General features: G+C 48.3%; 1 protein-coding gene across 1 annotated transcript; it reads right to left on the reverse strand.

Moving 5' to 3' along the window:
* Nucleotides 1–313: 313 nt before the first annotated feature.
* On the reverse strand, nucleotides 314–7493 carry LOC122391153 (endoplasmic reticulum chaperone BiP-like). The gene is made up of 4 exons (XM_043384828.1): nucleotides 7271–7493; nucleotides 3580–3715; nucleotides 2925–3153; nucleotides 314–2441 (listed from the first exon to the last, which is right to left on the reverse strand). The coding sequence occupies exons 2-4, from the start codon at nucleotides 3693–3695 to the stop codon at nucleotides 825–827; spliced, it is 1962 nt and encodes a 653-aa protein (XP_043240763.1). The 5' UTR covers nucleotides 3696–3715; nucleotides 7271–7493; the 3' UTR covers nucleotides 314–824.
* Between the last annotated feature and the right edge of the window lie 6957 nt (nucleotides 7494–14450).

The raw sequence follows: 14450 nt of genomic DNA on the forward strand, positions 1-14450 counted from the left end.
GTCGTTGCCCCCGCCCCGCCGCCGCCGCTGGCACACGAGCATACCGAAACGTTGCGCAACGCCGCGACTGCCACGCTGGACGGACGCTGGAGACCGCTCCGCCTCCGGCTGTGCCGCGTGTCGTATAGCGAACGTGGTGGCGGGCTGGTGGCGAGCGCTGTAGAACTCCCGTGCTGGCTCCGTTTGAGCTTCAAAGAACTGGGTAGTCAGTAATATCGTCCGCTGAATAACTGATTGTACCCAAATGTCATAAGCTCGCTGCTTCGATTAGTCTATTCCTGTCTACTTGTGGATTGAAGTCGCAAACAGTTTCAACAATGTTCCATATTTTTTTATTAGAAACACCTTTTGAAACACCGCAGTTTCCACCAAGTGTACAACCGTGACGCAGCAACAGCCACCATTTCGGGCATTTTGTCCAGGGTTCATAACGATTAAATATAAACAAGTTGTCAAGCAACGAAATTAAACATGACACCGTAATCTGTGAACAGAACAAATGCCACTAGTCGACTCAACAAAAATCTGGTCTGTAAAGTCATGTCCTAGCCCCGTCCCCACATAACACATTCCCGTCCCTTACGAGGTCCAACCCAGGAATGATCACTCGCACCAGCTCATGCGTCGGCACTGGAGATTCTCACGCTCTCTCCCAAACGCACACAGTCACACGCACACACGCACGCTGGAGAAAACGCAATACCACGTCCAGTGCACGGCAAGCCAATTCACAGATGGAGAAGATGATGGCCTTCTACCAGACATGTGCGCACACAAAATAAATATCACCGGTTTTGCAGTGTCCCCCTGCCGGCGCCGCTAGTCTACAACTCGTCCTTGTCCGAGCTGGAGTCGTCGTCACCGGTCGGGGGTGGCGCACCGCCCGCGCCCTGGTACAGCTTGGAGATGATGGGCTGAATGATGTCCTCCATCTCCTTCTTCTGGGCCTTGAACTCGGCGGCGTCGGCCTCCTGGTTGGCATCGAGCCACTTAATCTTCTCCTCGATCACCTCCTCGATCTTGGACTTGTCGTCGTCGGACAGCTTGGCGCCCAGCTTCTCCTTATCGTTCAGCTGGTTCTTCAGGCTGTAGGCGTACGACTCGAGCTCGTTGCGCGCCTCCACGCGCTCCTTGAGCTTCTTGTCCTCGTCCGCGTACTTCTCAGAGTCCTGGATCATACGCTCGATGTCCTCCGGGGTTAGCCGGTTCTGGTCGTTGGTGATCACAATCTTCTCCTTGGATCCGGTGCCCTTGTCCTCGGCAGACACCTGCAGGATGCCGTTGGCGTCAATCTCGAACGTCACCTCGATCTGAGGCACGCCACGAGGCGCCGGCGGGATGCCAGTCAGATCGAACTTGCCCAGCTCGTGGTTGTCCTTGGTCATCGGCCGCTCGCCCTCGAACACGGAGATGGTGACCGTGTGCTGGTTGTCAGAGGCCGTGGAGAACACCTGGGACTTCTTGGTGGGGATGACAGTGTTGCGGGTGATCAGCTTGGTCATGACTCCACCCACGGTCTCAATACCGAGCGTAAGCGGGTTCACATCGAGCAGCACGATGTTGCTGGTGTCACTGTCGCCGCTCAGCACGCCAGCCTGCACGGCGGCACCGTAAGCCACAGCCTCGTCCGGGTTGATGCCACGGCTCGGCTCCTTGCCGTTGAAGAACTCCTTCACCAGCTGCTGAATCTTGGGGATACGGGTCGAGCCTCCGACCAGCACGATCTCGTCAACATCCTTCTTCTGCAGATCGGCGTCATCCAGCACCTTCTGCACTGGCTTCATGGTGCCACGGAACAGGTCCATGTTAAGCTCCTCGAACTTGGCACGGGTCAGCGTCTCAGAGAAGTCGTTGCCCTCGAAGAAGTTCTCGATCTCGATCTTGACCTGATGCTGGGAGCTGAGCGCACGCTTGGCCTTCTCGACCTCACGACGCAGCCGCTGGATGGCGCGGTTGTTGCCGCGGATGTCCTTGCCGTGCTTCTTCTTGTACATCTTGATGAAGTGTTCCATGACGCGCTGGTCGAAGTCCTCTCCGCCGAGATGAGTGTCTCCGTTGGTGGCCACCACCTCGAACACGCCGTTGTCGATGGTCAGCAGCGAGACGTCGAAGGTACCGCCGCCCAAATCGAACACCAGCACGTTCTTCTCGCCCTCCTTCTTGTCCATGCCGTAGGCGATGGCGGCCGCCGTCGGCTCGTTGATGATACGCATCACGGTCAGGCCGGCGATCGAGCCGGCGTCCTTGGTCGCCTGGCGCTGGGCGTCGTTGAAGTAGGCCGGCACCGTGACCACGGCGTGCGTCACCTTCTTGCCCAGGTAGGACTCGGCCGTCTCCTTCATCTTGGAGAGCACCATGGCCGAGATCTCCTCGGGCGTGAACACCTTGTCCTTGCCGTCCACCTCCACGCGCACGTGCGGCTTGCTGTTCTTCTCAATAAGCTGAGGAAGGAGAGAATACAATATAAGACTTTTCACAAGGAAATCTCAAATGCACGCGGAAGTCCGTGGCCGTGTACCTATCAGCAACGAGATAATTCAAATATTATCTAAACAGAAGATAGGCACCATTGAAATTACGGTACCTGTTCCTTCTAGAAAGACTATTGGTAAAGTACCAAAACTTGTATGCACGATTTATGAGCTTTAGTCACGCATATTTTCATTTTGCAAGATACTACGATGGTTAAATCAGGCAAAGGCAAATGGCCCATAAACGGGATAAAAACTGCCTTCATTACAGTCTTATTAGACCTTCACCCACTGAACTACATCCTTTGAGCCATCCTGCTCTTTTTGTTAGTACTTAGTCACATCACATCCTTTCATAGTTTAGCTAAATGCAGTGTTATTCCTCATCGACTACTGCGTTCACATTGCACTCATTATCTCCAGCCAGTTTCACCACCTCAGACATCAGCTCACCTTGAAGGGGAAGTACTTCAGGTCGCTCTGCACGCTCTTGTCGGTCCATTCGCGTCCGATGAGACGCTTCACGTCGAATACCGTGTTCTCGGGGTTCGACGTGAGCTGGTTCTTTGCGGCGTCACCGATCAGACGCTCGTCCTTGGTGAAGGCCACATACGAGGGGGTGATACGGTTTCCCTGGTCGTTGGCGATGATTTCCACGCGGCCATTCTTGAAAACGCCGACACTGAAAGAGAACATCTTTCAGAAAAAGTGCACTTCCCAATAGATTTTAGAATGGACTGCAAGCTGATGGCAAAACTGCATCAAAACACACTGCCACAAAAAAAATGGAACATGCAGTAAATGAAGTCAGTGACACAGCACTTCATTGTCACTGATCACAAGCGTTTGCAAGAAACACCAGAAAGGTCATGAGTTCACACTAAGTAAATGGTGCAGACCTGTGGCAATGATAGTGATTGTCACTACCTACATGCTAAGATTCCAATCTGAGCAAAAAAGAAAACAATGTGAGGTATAGTTATAAATTACAGGGATCAAGCGATTGTGAAAAAAAAACACTATGAAACTACAAAAAAAAACTATAATACACAATAGTCTACACAACAGAAACAGACAAGGGCCATGTGAACTAAGAGCCCAAACTTACCAGGAATATGTGGTACCAAGATCAATGCCAATGACTGTTCCCACATCAGGCTTGTCATCTTTTTCAGCAGCAAACACAGCAATGGCCAGAAGGCCCAGCAACAGTAGCCTGGTCATTTTGCTTTCTCAATTTAAACCTGCAAAGAAAGAAGGAACATTGAGTTGTCATCTGAAGAAAATTATTTTCAAAAACTGGTTCTGTTTAACAGCATGGGAACATTGATGTGGACAACTAATCAGAGCACACATGGTGGATAACTGTCTCTATTAACCCTCGCCCGTAAACGGCGATCTGCCACTTTCGCCCATGCAGGGGGGGGGGGTTGGTGCGACCCCCCCCCCCCTTGGCGTTTGAAAACGGAGCGTCGTAGAGCTTAGCGGAAAAGACCAACGGATTGCTCTCGCCGAGATCTCGCGATTGGTGGTATATTTTTTGGTCCTAGGTCAACATTTGACCTACTTTTGACCGGTCAAAGGTCAAATTTTCGGAAAAATAGACTTTTTTCCACTTTCGGCGGCGGTTGCGGCAAAACGGTGGGAGATATCGACTTGAAACCTTCACTATCGTGTTCCTTGATCAATTCTCTATCGTTTGGTATGTATTTCGTTTCCCTAGCTCTAAAAATGGCGCGTTGGGAGCGCCGGAAGTCGGCAAGGTCACAGTCGGCGGCAGAAATTCAAAAAATCAAAATTTAAATTTTTGAAATCTGATTGTATTTTTGGATTTGGGAGGTCCATTTGCTCCCTATAGAAGCTAATATTGCTGCATATTCCCATTGAGGTGACAACAATTAGCAAAATAGTGGTTCGGGCGCTTTTCAAAAATAGTACCGGACGCTGTTCCTCTTGTGACGTCATAGCTCCGTGACCTGACCTGACCCGGTCAAGTTTCTTACACCATATGATAACCAATACTTGCCCCAACATGCATGGGAAGTTTCATCACGATCCATCAACCGATCTCCGTACCACCGGCAGGAAACCTCGGGCGTTGGCACTCAGTTTGTGAAAATCCGGCCGCAGGCTGTTCCCTTTGTGACGTCATAACTCCGTGACCTGACATGACCCGGTCAAATTTTTTTATCAAAAGATGCGCAAGGTTTGCCCCATAAGGTACCCAAAATTTGGCGGCGCTGCGCGCCGCCGTTTTTGCACTATTTCCGAAAAGCCTCAGGGGGGGGGGGGTTGCACCAACCCCCCCTACATGGGCGAGGGTTAAATATAAATATAGCTTATATCCAAGCATCTCTGTCAATTCAAATGGACAATTTCTAATTAGGTAGCATTTTTGCTGTCAGTAATATGACTGTATTACCAATCAAGCAACATTGTGACCAGGATTTCCTTGAGCACCTGATCTAATGAAGAATTAGTGCAAATGAATGAACATATTGCACTTTCTCATTAGTGATACTTTTCATTGCAAATAGCACTGCTTGAGGCTGAGCATGAAATGGTACTGATATACAAGAGCAAACAGTTATGTTATAGCAAAACAAATGAAATAGTTAGCATAACTTTTAGGTATAGAAAGGACCTTCCAAAGGCAAAGGCCTATATATGAGGACACAAATTTGGGCAGCAAAAAAAAAACATGGAAATTTGACACATTTGCAGCAGAAATGTAGCATAGAAGTGAAGATAATACACACATAAAACAGTCAAACAACACAATATTTGGCAACAGCAGGTCAAGTAGTTTGGTGCATCTAGTCTGTCAAATGAACAAATCTTGGTGTGTTTTAGTGTGGCATAGGTTTGAAGGCAACAATTAGGCATGTAACTTGTTTCAACCCTTTATCCTTACACAAATATGCATCCTGCTAGATTGTCTTTTATTTAAGTCAATTGCCATCTTTGGAGCTACAGTTCTGCTCCTGGCATTAGGATATCTCCCATACAAGCCCTGGGAAGACACATTTGGAGCAGTCCCTTTTGAAACAAGGGAGCAAAACCAACTAACTTATCAATACAATTTTGCTTTCACTTCTTTTTAGAAGGTAAATATGCACACAGTATGTAGGTAGTTTGGTTGAACAGATCAACTAATAAAAAACCTTGCATCAATATTACTGAGCAATTCTAGCTCTCAGTTGAGCACCTCAGAGCTCAGTGGGGGAAACTGTGGTCAAATCTTCTATTTTTGGAAGCCTTCCATTTTTGGAAGGACCTTCCATAAATGGGTATGCATTTTCCAAAAATGGAAGGCTTCCAAAATTGGAAGGTCTAATCTCAGTGTTCCCAACTGTGATTCACATTCTTTGATTTAAGTTACGGCCTTTTTAAATGTGTAACATTAATAGTTGATTTTGCCATTTATGATCATTGATATAAGGAGAAGCAGCAGTGCTAGTGTTGGTAATACAGGCATGCTATGTCAATGTACATAGTGATATAATAGCATGGTGTCCTGGCGCACTGCTCTCTTTTTCTACTTCTAGAGGACACATAGAAATTCAGAAGAGAAAACAGCTGGTCAATAACCAACCAGGAGGAACACAGCTATAGCCCTGACAAAAAATGGTTTAAATTAAACTTACTATTCCTCATATAAATTGAAGATTCATGCTCCTTCGATAGAAAGTAACACGAAAAACGGCGCAGCAACGCCTATTTAATTCGTCCCATATTCCGGAAAAAAACATTGAAAAATGACGAGACCTCCACCCAAATGTTTGGCAAAAGCCTTAAAAAATTGAAATCAACCACACAATATGCTAATAAATGCAGAAAACGGCAACAAATACAAGTTTTACTCGCCACTACACTCCCGAAACCGCCGCACTCTGTCCAGACAATTCCGCACTGTAAATAAAGTCGGCGGTATTGAACAAGCATGGCCCGTCACTAAAGTACTTTTAAGGATATTTACTTTTCGTTTTTGATGCTTTTTGCTTACAAAATGTTTGATAAAGTCTTATAAAACCATCGTTTGTCGGTAAATTTTTGTCAATTTTCCACGACTCATTACTTTGAAAAATTACCTAAAATACATCCACGCTAGGATTTAGGCATCCACGCTAGATTATGGACACTTCACTGTGGCGAATAGAAAGCGACCAGAGGCGATAGTCGCATTTGCCTCATGTTCGGCGGAAATCGGTAAGTTCCAACATATGCGCAACATTTTCTATATTTGGGTACGATGACGTCGTCAGCGTACCCATTTTTGGAAGGTGCGTACCCATATATAGAAAATCCTTCCAAAAATGGAAGGCTTTCTAAAAATGGAAGATTTGACCACAGTTTCCCCGACTGAGCTAGAACAGCTCAACCTCAAACTTGAACAGCTGGCAGAATTGGCAGTCTTTAGAATTATAATACCTTCATTCTATCCCATAGAAAAATATATTTGATAAATAGGTACCTACCTACCAACTAAAATGGCATTCCAATTCAATCTGAAATAAACATCATCTACACTGCGGAAACAAACCAGATAAATATATCATACATAATGTAGGAATAGAAATTTGTACAGGTTTATATTACAACAAAACCTGGCAAAATGATGAGCCCCTAGCATATGCATGCCGGACGTCCACGCCGACAAGCATAAGCCCATAAAAAAAGAGAAAATGAAAAAGGAAATCAATAATTGAGCGTGGACGATTGTGTCGACGTCGTACTCCCTGGCCTCCTAGACCTTAGTCCCTAAATGATGGCAATCCATTTTCATTTCAGTATCTCACCTTGGTGTAGTCCGAGGAAGAAAGAAACCGAGCCCTCACACACAACCAAACCGGAGACAAGTCTGAGAGAAACGCCGGCCCGCTACACGAACGTCGGCCGCCACACAATCAGCAGCTGACGGGGAACTCGGTCGACGATCTTGGCGTGGCCTCACGCTATTGGCCAACAGCGGTGACGTCGAGTCCCTTCCGGCATTCCTATTGGTCCGAGTACGCCAATTTGGTAACAAAACTCTTACCATATGGCCACGTAGCCTTCAATGAGTGAAGGGATCCCACCAACCTGTAAAGGTATTCACGAAAATTCTACTGTGTTCTGGCAATTGCTGGCAATGGCTTATACTCGGCTATGCCAGGAGCAGAACTGTAGCTCCAAAGATGGCCATCAGGGCCTGGCCCCCCCCCAAAGGCAAATCAGGGGGGGCCATCATATCATTTGCCCCCCCCCCAAACAACCGATGGGCCCCCATGGCCGTATGGGGCCCTGGCCCGTATTCGATTGTCACGAGGCTCGAGAAACCCACGCCAGCTATTAACAGCTCCCATACCAGTCTTTGAGGGTCCTACACTGACCTCTGAGGGCCCTTCAGTGGCGGTCAAGCGTCCACATTGACCGCTGAGGACCCGTATTGACCTCTGAGGGCCCTCCCCTCCACTGGCCTTTGGGGGTCCCTAAACCGGCCTCAGGGGCCCAACTGGCGTCTGAGAGCCTCACACCGGCCTCTGGTGGCCTCATTTCTGTCTCTCGAGTCCCAAGACTAGCCTCTGAGTGTCTCTGAGGGCCCCGCACTGGATTCTGAAGACCCGATGTCGAGCCAGCATCGGCCTCTGGGGCCCATCTTGGCCTTTGAGGGCCCTCCGCTGGTCTCTGGGGTCCAACGCCGGCCCATGCCGGCCTTTTAGGGCCCGGGCCCTGACCTCTTAGGGCCCATGCTGGCCTGTAAGGACCCACATTAGCCTCTAAGGGCCCCCCGCACTGGATTCTGATGACCCAATGCCGGCCGCTCAGGGCCCGCATCGGCGTCTGAGGGCCCATCTTGGCCTTTGAGGGCCCTCTGCTGGCCTCTGGGGTCCAACGCCGGCGCATGCCGGTCTTTTAGGGCCCCACACTGACCTCTGAGGGCCCATGCTGGCCTGTAAGGATACACATTACCCTCAATGGGCCCCACACTGGATTCTGAAGACCCGATGCCGGCCTCTAAGGGTCCGCATCGGCCTCTGAAGGCCCATCTTGGCCTTTGAGGGCCCTCTGCTGGCCTCTGGGGTCCAACGCCGGCCAATGCTAGTCTTTTAGGGTCCCATTCTGATCTTTGAGGGCCCCATGCTGGCCTGTAAGGGCCCATATTAGGTTCCGAGAGCCCCCCGCACTGGATTCTGAAGACCCGATGCCGGCCTCTAAGGGTCAGCATCGGCTTCTGCGGGCCCATCTTGGCCTTTGAGGGCCTTCTGTTGGCCTCTGGGGTCCAACGCCGGCCCATGCTGGTCTTTAGGGCCCCACACTGACCTCTGAGGGCCCGTGCTGGCCTGTAAGGACCCACCTTAGCCTCTGAGGGCCCCGCACGGGCTTCTGAAGACCTGATGCCGGCCTCTAGGGGCCCGCATCGGCCTAGTCTGAGGGCCCATCTTGGCCTTTGAGGGCCCTCCTCTGGCCTCTGGGGTCCAACGCCGGCCCATGTCGGTCTTTTAGGGCCCCACCCTTACATCTGAGGGCTCCATGCTGGCCTGTTGCAAGGACCCATATTAGCCTCTGAGTGCCCTATTCGGTCTCTGATGGTCTCAAACTGCCCTTTGCAGGCCCTGTACTGGTCTCTGAGGGCTCTAAACTGGCCCCTAAGAGCCCAAACCAGCCTCTAAAGGTCCCACGACCCACACCGGCCTCTGATGGTCCCATTTCTGTCTCTGGGACCGAAACTGCCCTTATGTGCCTCTGAGTGCCCCGTACTGGCTTCTGAAGGCCATCGATGCCGGCTTCTGAGGACCCATACCGGTCTTTAAGTGCCTCATAGCGACACCTGAGGCCCCACACTAGCCTCTGAGGGGCCCGCAAACTGGCCTATGAGGTCTCTACACCGGCCACTGATGGCCCTATTATGTTCTCTGGGGGGCTCAAACCTTACCTTTGGGCGTCACGCACTTGCTTATGAAGGCTCACATCAGCCTCTGGGGCCCTACCTGGGGCCTTTGAGGCCCTTCGCTGACCCTTGGGTCCAACGCCGGCCTCTGGGGGTCTGACACCGTACTCTAAGGGCCCCATTGCAGCCTCTAGGCGATAGGTATCGCCGAAGCGCTATCGATGGGCCCATAAGTGTAGGAACCATGGGTGCAGTGGGCGCAGTTGCACCAACAATAATTCTGCAGTGAGTGCAGACAATGTATTCTGCATCCACAATAATCTGGAAAAAACCCCTTTCCTCAGCAACACTACTTTCCATGCAGCACGACAAATTTAGGATATTTTGCCCACTATCCGTCTTTCGAAGCATTTGCTACTGTACCTAATCGTCTTCAAAATTTGCATTTGTGCTCAAGTGAAAAAAGATTAAACGGAAGTCGGAACACATGTGTGAACAGATACCGATGAGCCACTGTTAAAAGTTTTAGCACGATGATCTTAAAAAACGGCAAGGTTTTTTTTTGCAAAGAAAATTGCAAAGTTAGCCGCCTTTACTTTTGCGGTAGTCCATTCACAGTTGCGTGAATTATTGACATAATCAATGCTTCAAAATGCACTTTTCGGTACCTTTTCGACATGGTGCACCCTCAAAGCTCTCAATGAGCCTCCGCTCGGGTGCCGCTCCCTAACCCCCCCCCCCCCGCTTCACCGGCCATGGCCTAGATTTCTGCACCCGTACACTACGCCCGTGGGCCCCTTTAAGCTAGCACCGGGCCCCCCGGGTCAGCGCAGGGGCCCCTTTGCCAAGTTGGCCCCCCCAAACTCCAAGTCTGCGACCGCCCCTGTATATCAGCGCTTTAGTAAGCGAGAAATGCCTCTGGCACATCAAAAATTTGGCACCGGTAACCACTTTTGAACCATTTGGCAGGCTTAGAAAGTTAAAAGCGTTCATGGATACGCTCTTGCATGAACGGTACGGCTGTATGACTTACCTACTGAGCGGCCTGATCCTATGGGCTATGGAATAGATCGTGGGTCATCGACTCATGAGTCATACTCATGACAATAATTAAAATCCTGATACTGCCATGCCTTTTTCAAGCCATACACAGAAACCACAGACTGCTCTAGACACCAAAGGTTTAAAACTGAGGCATTATACGTAGTTCGTGGGGCTGCTCTTTTCGGTGGGACTCTTTGTGTGCGAGGCCGAGTTTCAAAACGAGTCAAGGCCTCAATCTTGGCTGAATCTATAGGCTAGGGTCTAGTAGGACTAGGAACGCTGATTTTTTTACATTTCATGCTGCTCAGGCCAAGAGAAGGTGCGCCACATATTTTCACTGGCGGTTTGCTGGGAAAGTTATTAGGTGACACGCCATATATGGGTGTTCAAATGTTGTGCTTTGGATAGCAATTACAACTATTCATGTATTCAAGAACTGTTGTGCAGTGCTTTTTTCGAGCCGACCCGTAAATGACCTAAGGCTATCGCGTGACCTCTAGAAGTAAAATTCATGGCGGGAAAAAGTTTCAGGTCATGGACCATGGTGAGCTATTTTAGCCACTTTAAAGGGACCCTCCCACCTTCAAAAAAGTTAATGAATTGGCATGAAAGTGATGTCGCTCGGTTCAGAAAGAGCAAAAACGAATATCTACCAAATTTCATCGAAAAATATTCACCGGTTTTCAAGATATTAGACTTTTACTTTTGTTTACTTTTTGGGATCTCCGCTGTTCCTAGCGACTTTATTTGAAAGTGCGGCATTGGTTGCGCGCAAAGCACCATATACCACCGCGTGCTACAAAACGTTTTAGTCAAACATTTAACGGACGTTCGAAAGCCTGATGACGTCATCAGATTCCCGTAATGGTTAAGAGATAGGGACCACGCTGGTCCCACCCTGCAAGTAAAGGGAAGAAATTTATTGAACACCATAAAGCTGCGGGGCTTGCGACCAGGATAAATGATGGTTTCTGAGCCTGGCCGCAAACTTGGCTATCTCAACTCAAAACTAATGTTAAGGTGGGAGGGTCCCTTTAAAGGGACCCTCCCACCTTCAAAAAAGTTTATGAATTGGCATGAAAGTGATGTCGCTCGGTTCAGAAAGAGCGAAAACGAATATCTACCAAATTTCACCGAAAAATATTCACCGGTTTTCAAGATATTAGACTTTTACTTTTGTTTACTTTTTTGGGATCTCCGCTGTTTCTAGCGACTTTATTTTAGAAGTGCGGCGTTTGCGGCAGATGTTGCGCGCAAATAGCATATACCACCGCGTGCTACAAAACGTTTTAGTCAAACTTAATGACGGACGTTCGAAAGCCTGATGACGTCATCAGATTCCCGTAATGGTTAAGAGATAGGGACCACGCTGGTCCCACCCTGCAAGTAAAGGGAAGAAATTTCTTGAACACCATAAAGCTGCGGGGGTTGCGACCAGGATAAATAGTGGTTTCTGAGCCTGGCCGCAAACTTGGCTATCTCAACTCAAAACTAATGTTAAGGTGGGAGGGTCCCTTTAACGCTCTAACTCCACTTGGTGGGCTACAATCTGCTGTGGGAATTTTGAGACCGCGACCACGGCGACCTGCATCCTTATCTATATTGTACCAAAAGTTATTTGTCAAACAGCCGGAAGTGCTACCGAATAATTTGAGCCGCAAATTCCCTTCCACAAGGATTCCGGTGTCTGCACTTTCAAATCGATCCGCGAAGCGACCCGACTCTGGCTGAATCTGGTCTGAATCTGGGCTGAATAAATACGGGCCCAGATTCAAACATTTCTTTCCTTTGATCCGTCCCCTTACGCAACTCTCCGGCTACCAGCTCCATCGCTTATCCGCACTCCAGTTAAGACGCTGTCAAAGGTGATGGTGGCACGATTTAGTTTTTAATCATCTGCTAGAAACATTTACCCATACACGAGATTGTTGTGTAACACTGCTTACAAGCTGAAGCTAGCCGAATTATTGACCTTGACGTCATTTCTTCCGGAGGGAAAGGCTTGGCATCATATGCAGTGACTGGACACGGCATGGTTCGTGTAGGACTGACCCCGTTAGGTACATGTTATACCCGCCGCCTGGTATGCGCCAATGCATCAGCCGTTGAAGTGGTCTCACCTTGAAAGAGAGGGGAGGTAAGATCAATTTGTTTGGACCAAAGTAGCGGAACGCCACGTCGCCCTTTGCCGTTTTCAAGTGAATTCAAGAAAAGTGCTAAATTTCCCCTTCCGTCCCATGCAGCCCACGCTCTCTCTACGCGCGCTACCGTTTTGCAACACGCCCTAGCCAGGACCACCCTACCTAGCATGCATCATTTTTGCATATATGTGAAAAATCCGACCCAGATCATTTAACCCTCGCCGGACCTATTGGTTTTCTACATACGCCTCCGCCGAGGGGAGTAGGACACCCGGCGCCGTTACACCACTAAGGGAGCTAGAACCTCGCGGGAAAACGAGCGTGTGCACCGTTACGAGACACAGCGATTGGTACCCGCTTTTAAGGTTTCAGTCAAACGGTGACCTCTGAGGTCAGGTCAAATGGCCCAAGCCACGGGTTCGGTTTTTGGTAAATAACTTCGCAAAAATAGCCGCAGAGCCACAATTTTGGCATCATCGTGCTCGTCTAGCTCAGGCGCGTCGAGTGGTATACTTTTTGTTCGGGTGAAGTCAACTTATTGTCTTGACCTCGGGTCAAAGTCAAATCAGAGCCCCTCAGGTCACGAAGATGGTCGAAATAGGTCATGTCGCATATCATTCAATTCGGCAGGCCTACCCGAGTCCAGTGGTGGCTTTTCCCAATCGTTAGCTCAATTTGATCGGGGGTTATTGGCAAAAAAACTACTATGACCCTAGTGACATCATAAATGACGTCACGCCATGCAAAAGTAAAGCATCGGATCTTACAAGGAGCGCATGAAGTAACTTGCTTGTGCTTGAGATAGTTTAACCCGCGCATGACTAGGGGGCTCTACAGAGCCCCCCCTCCCGTTTTTCGGCAATATCTTCTCAACCGTTTCACGGATCAACACGAAACTTGCAGTGCCCTCAGCGGTATCAATTTGACACCTTGTGTTGAAATTTCAACTTTCTAGCTACCATAGTTTGGCCGTAAATGACGTCAGAGTGACGTCATGTCGGCCGATTTTGATGCAAAATATTGAACTACGGCAAACGCTCTCAAGAGCTCAGTTTTAAAGCTAGATCCAATTTCTTTGCATCAGTGGACTACAAATACAAGTAGCTATCAAACTGCTATCTCGAATTTTCGAAAGTTGGATTTTTTTGAAAAATATATTTTTATAATAACAAAAAATATATTTTTTGATTTTTTCAAGAAGTTTTTTTGTTTTTCGAAAAAAACAGATTATATATGTGATAGAACACACACTGATAAACTGCTCTAGCAAGTTTTAGCCCAATGCCTTCAAAAATAGCCAAGTTATTTCATATTTACATTATTGTCAAAATTTACAATTATATATTTTTCAAAATCATTTTCAGTGCGTTTTTGACATCATACAGCAATATAAATGACATCATCGTGTTTCTGAGCTCAAACTGCATCTGATAGGCACTTTTTTTTGTTAAAAGATTTCATTTTCAAAATTTGACCTTTTCTGACCTGAAATTGACCTGACCCCCGGTAAATTCAGCTGAAAATGACCTCAAATAACCCTGACGACATTATTTTTTAAATCTCCGTGTAAAATGAGCCATAAAACATGCGTCACTTGACCGATACATGATATACAATTTTCGTGACCTAGGATGAACTAACCTTGACCTGAAAAATTCGAAGTAAAAGTTCGGTACCCTCAGGGTATCTAAGTCATATACCAAGAAGCTCGTAAACCAAAAATGAGCCTGATCGGACTTGTCAGTCGGCGGTCAGAGCCTAAATTGTAAACAAGCAAAAAATGCCGATATTTTTACTTTGACCTGACCTGTGACGTCATCGGTGACCTCGAGGTCAATGAAAATAGGATCCGCTCGACAGTTTTTCCGGGGCTATCAGACGCCGTATGAGTTTTGTCGATCGGCCTAGTAGTTTCGGAGATAG

The sequence above is a fragment of the Amphibalanus amphitrite genome, unplaced genomic scaffold (assembly GCF_019059575.1).
Source record: "Amphibalanus amphitrite isolate SeventyFive unplaced genomic scaffold, NRLGWU_Aamphi_draft 000423F_arrow, whole genome shotgun sequence".
NCBI classification, from domain to species: Eukaryota; Metazoa; Arthropoda; class Thecostraca; order Balanomorpha; family Balanidae; genus Amphibalanus; species Amphibalanus amphitrite.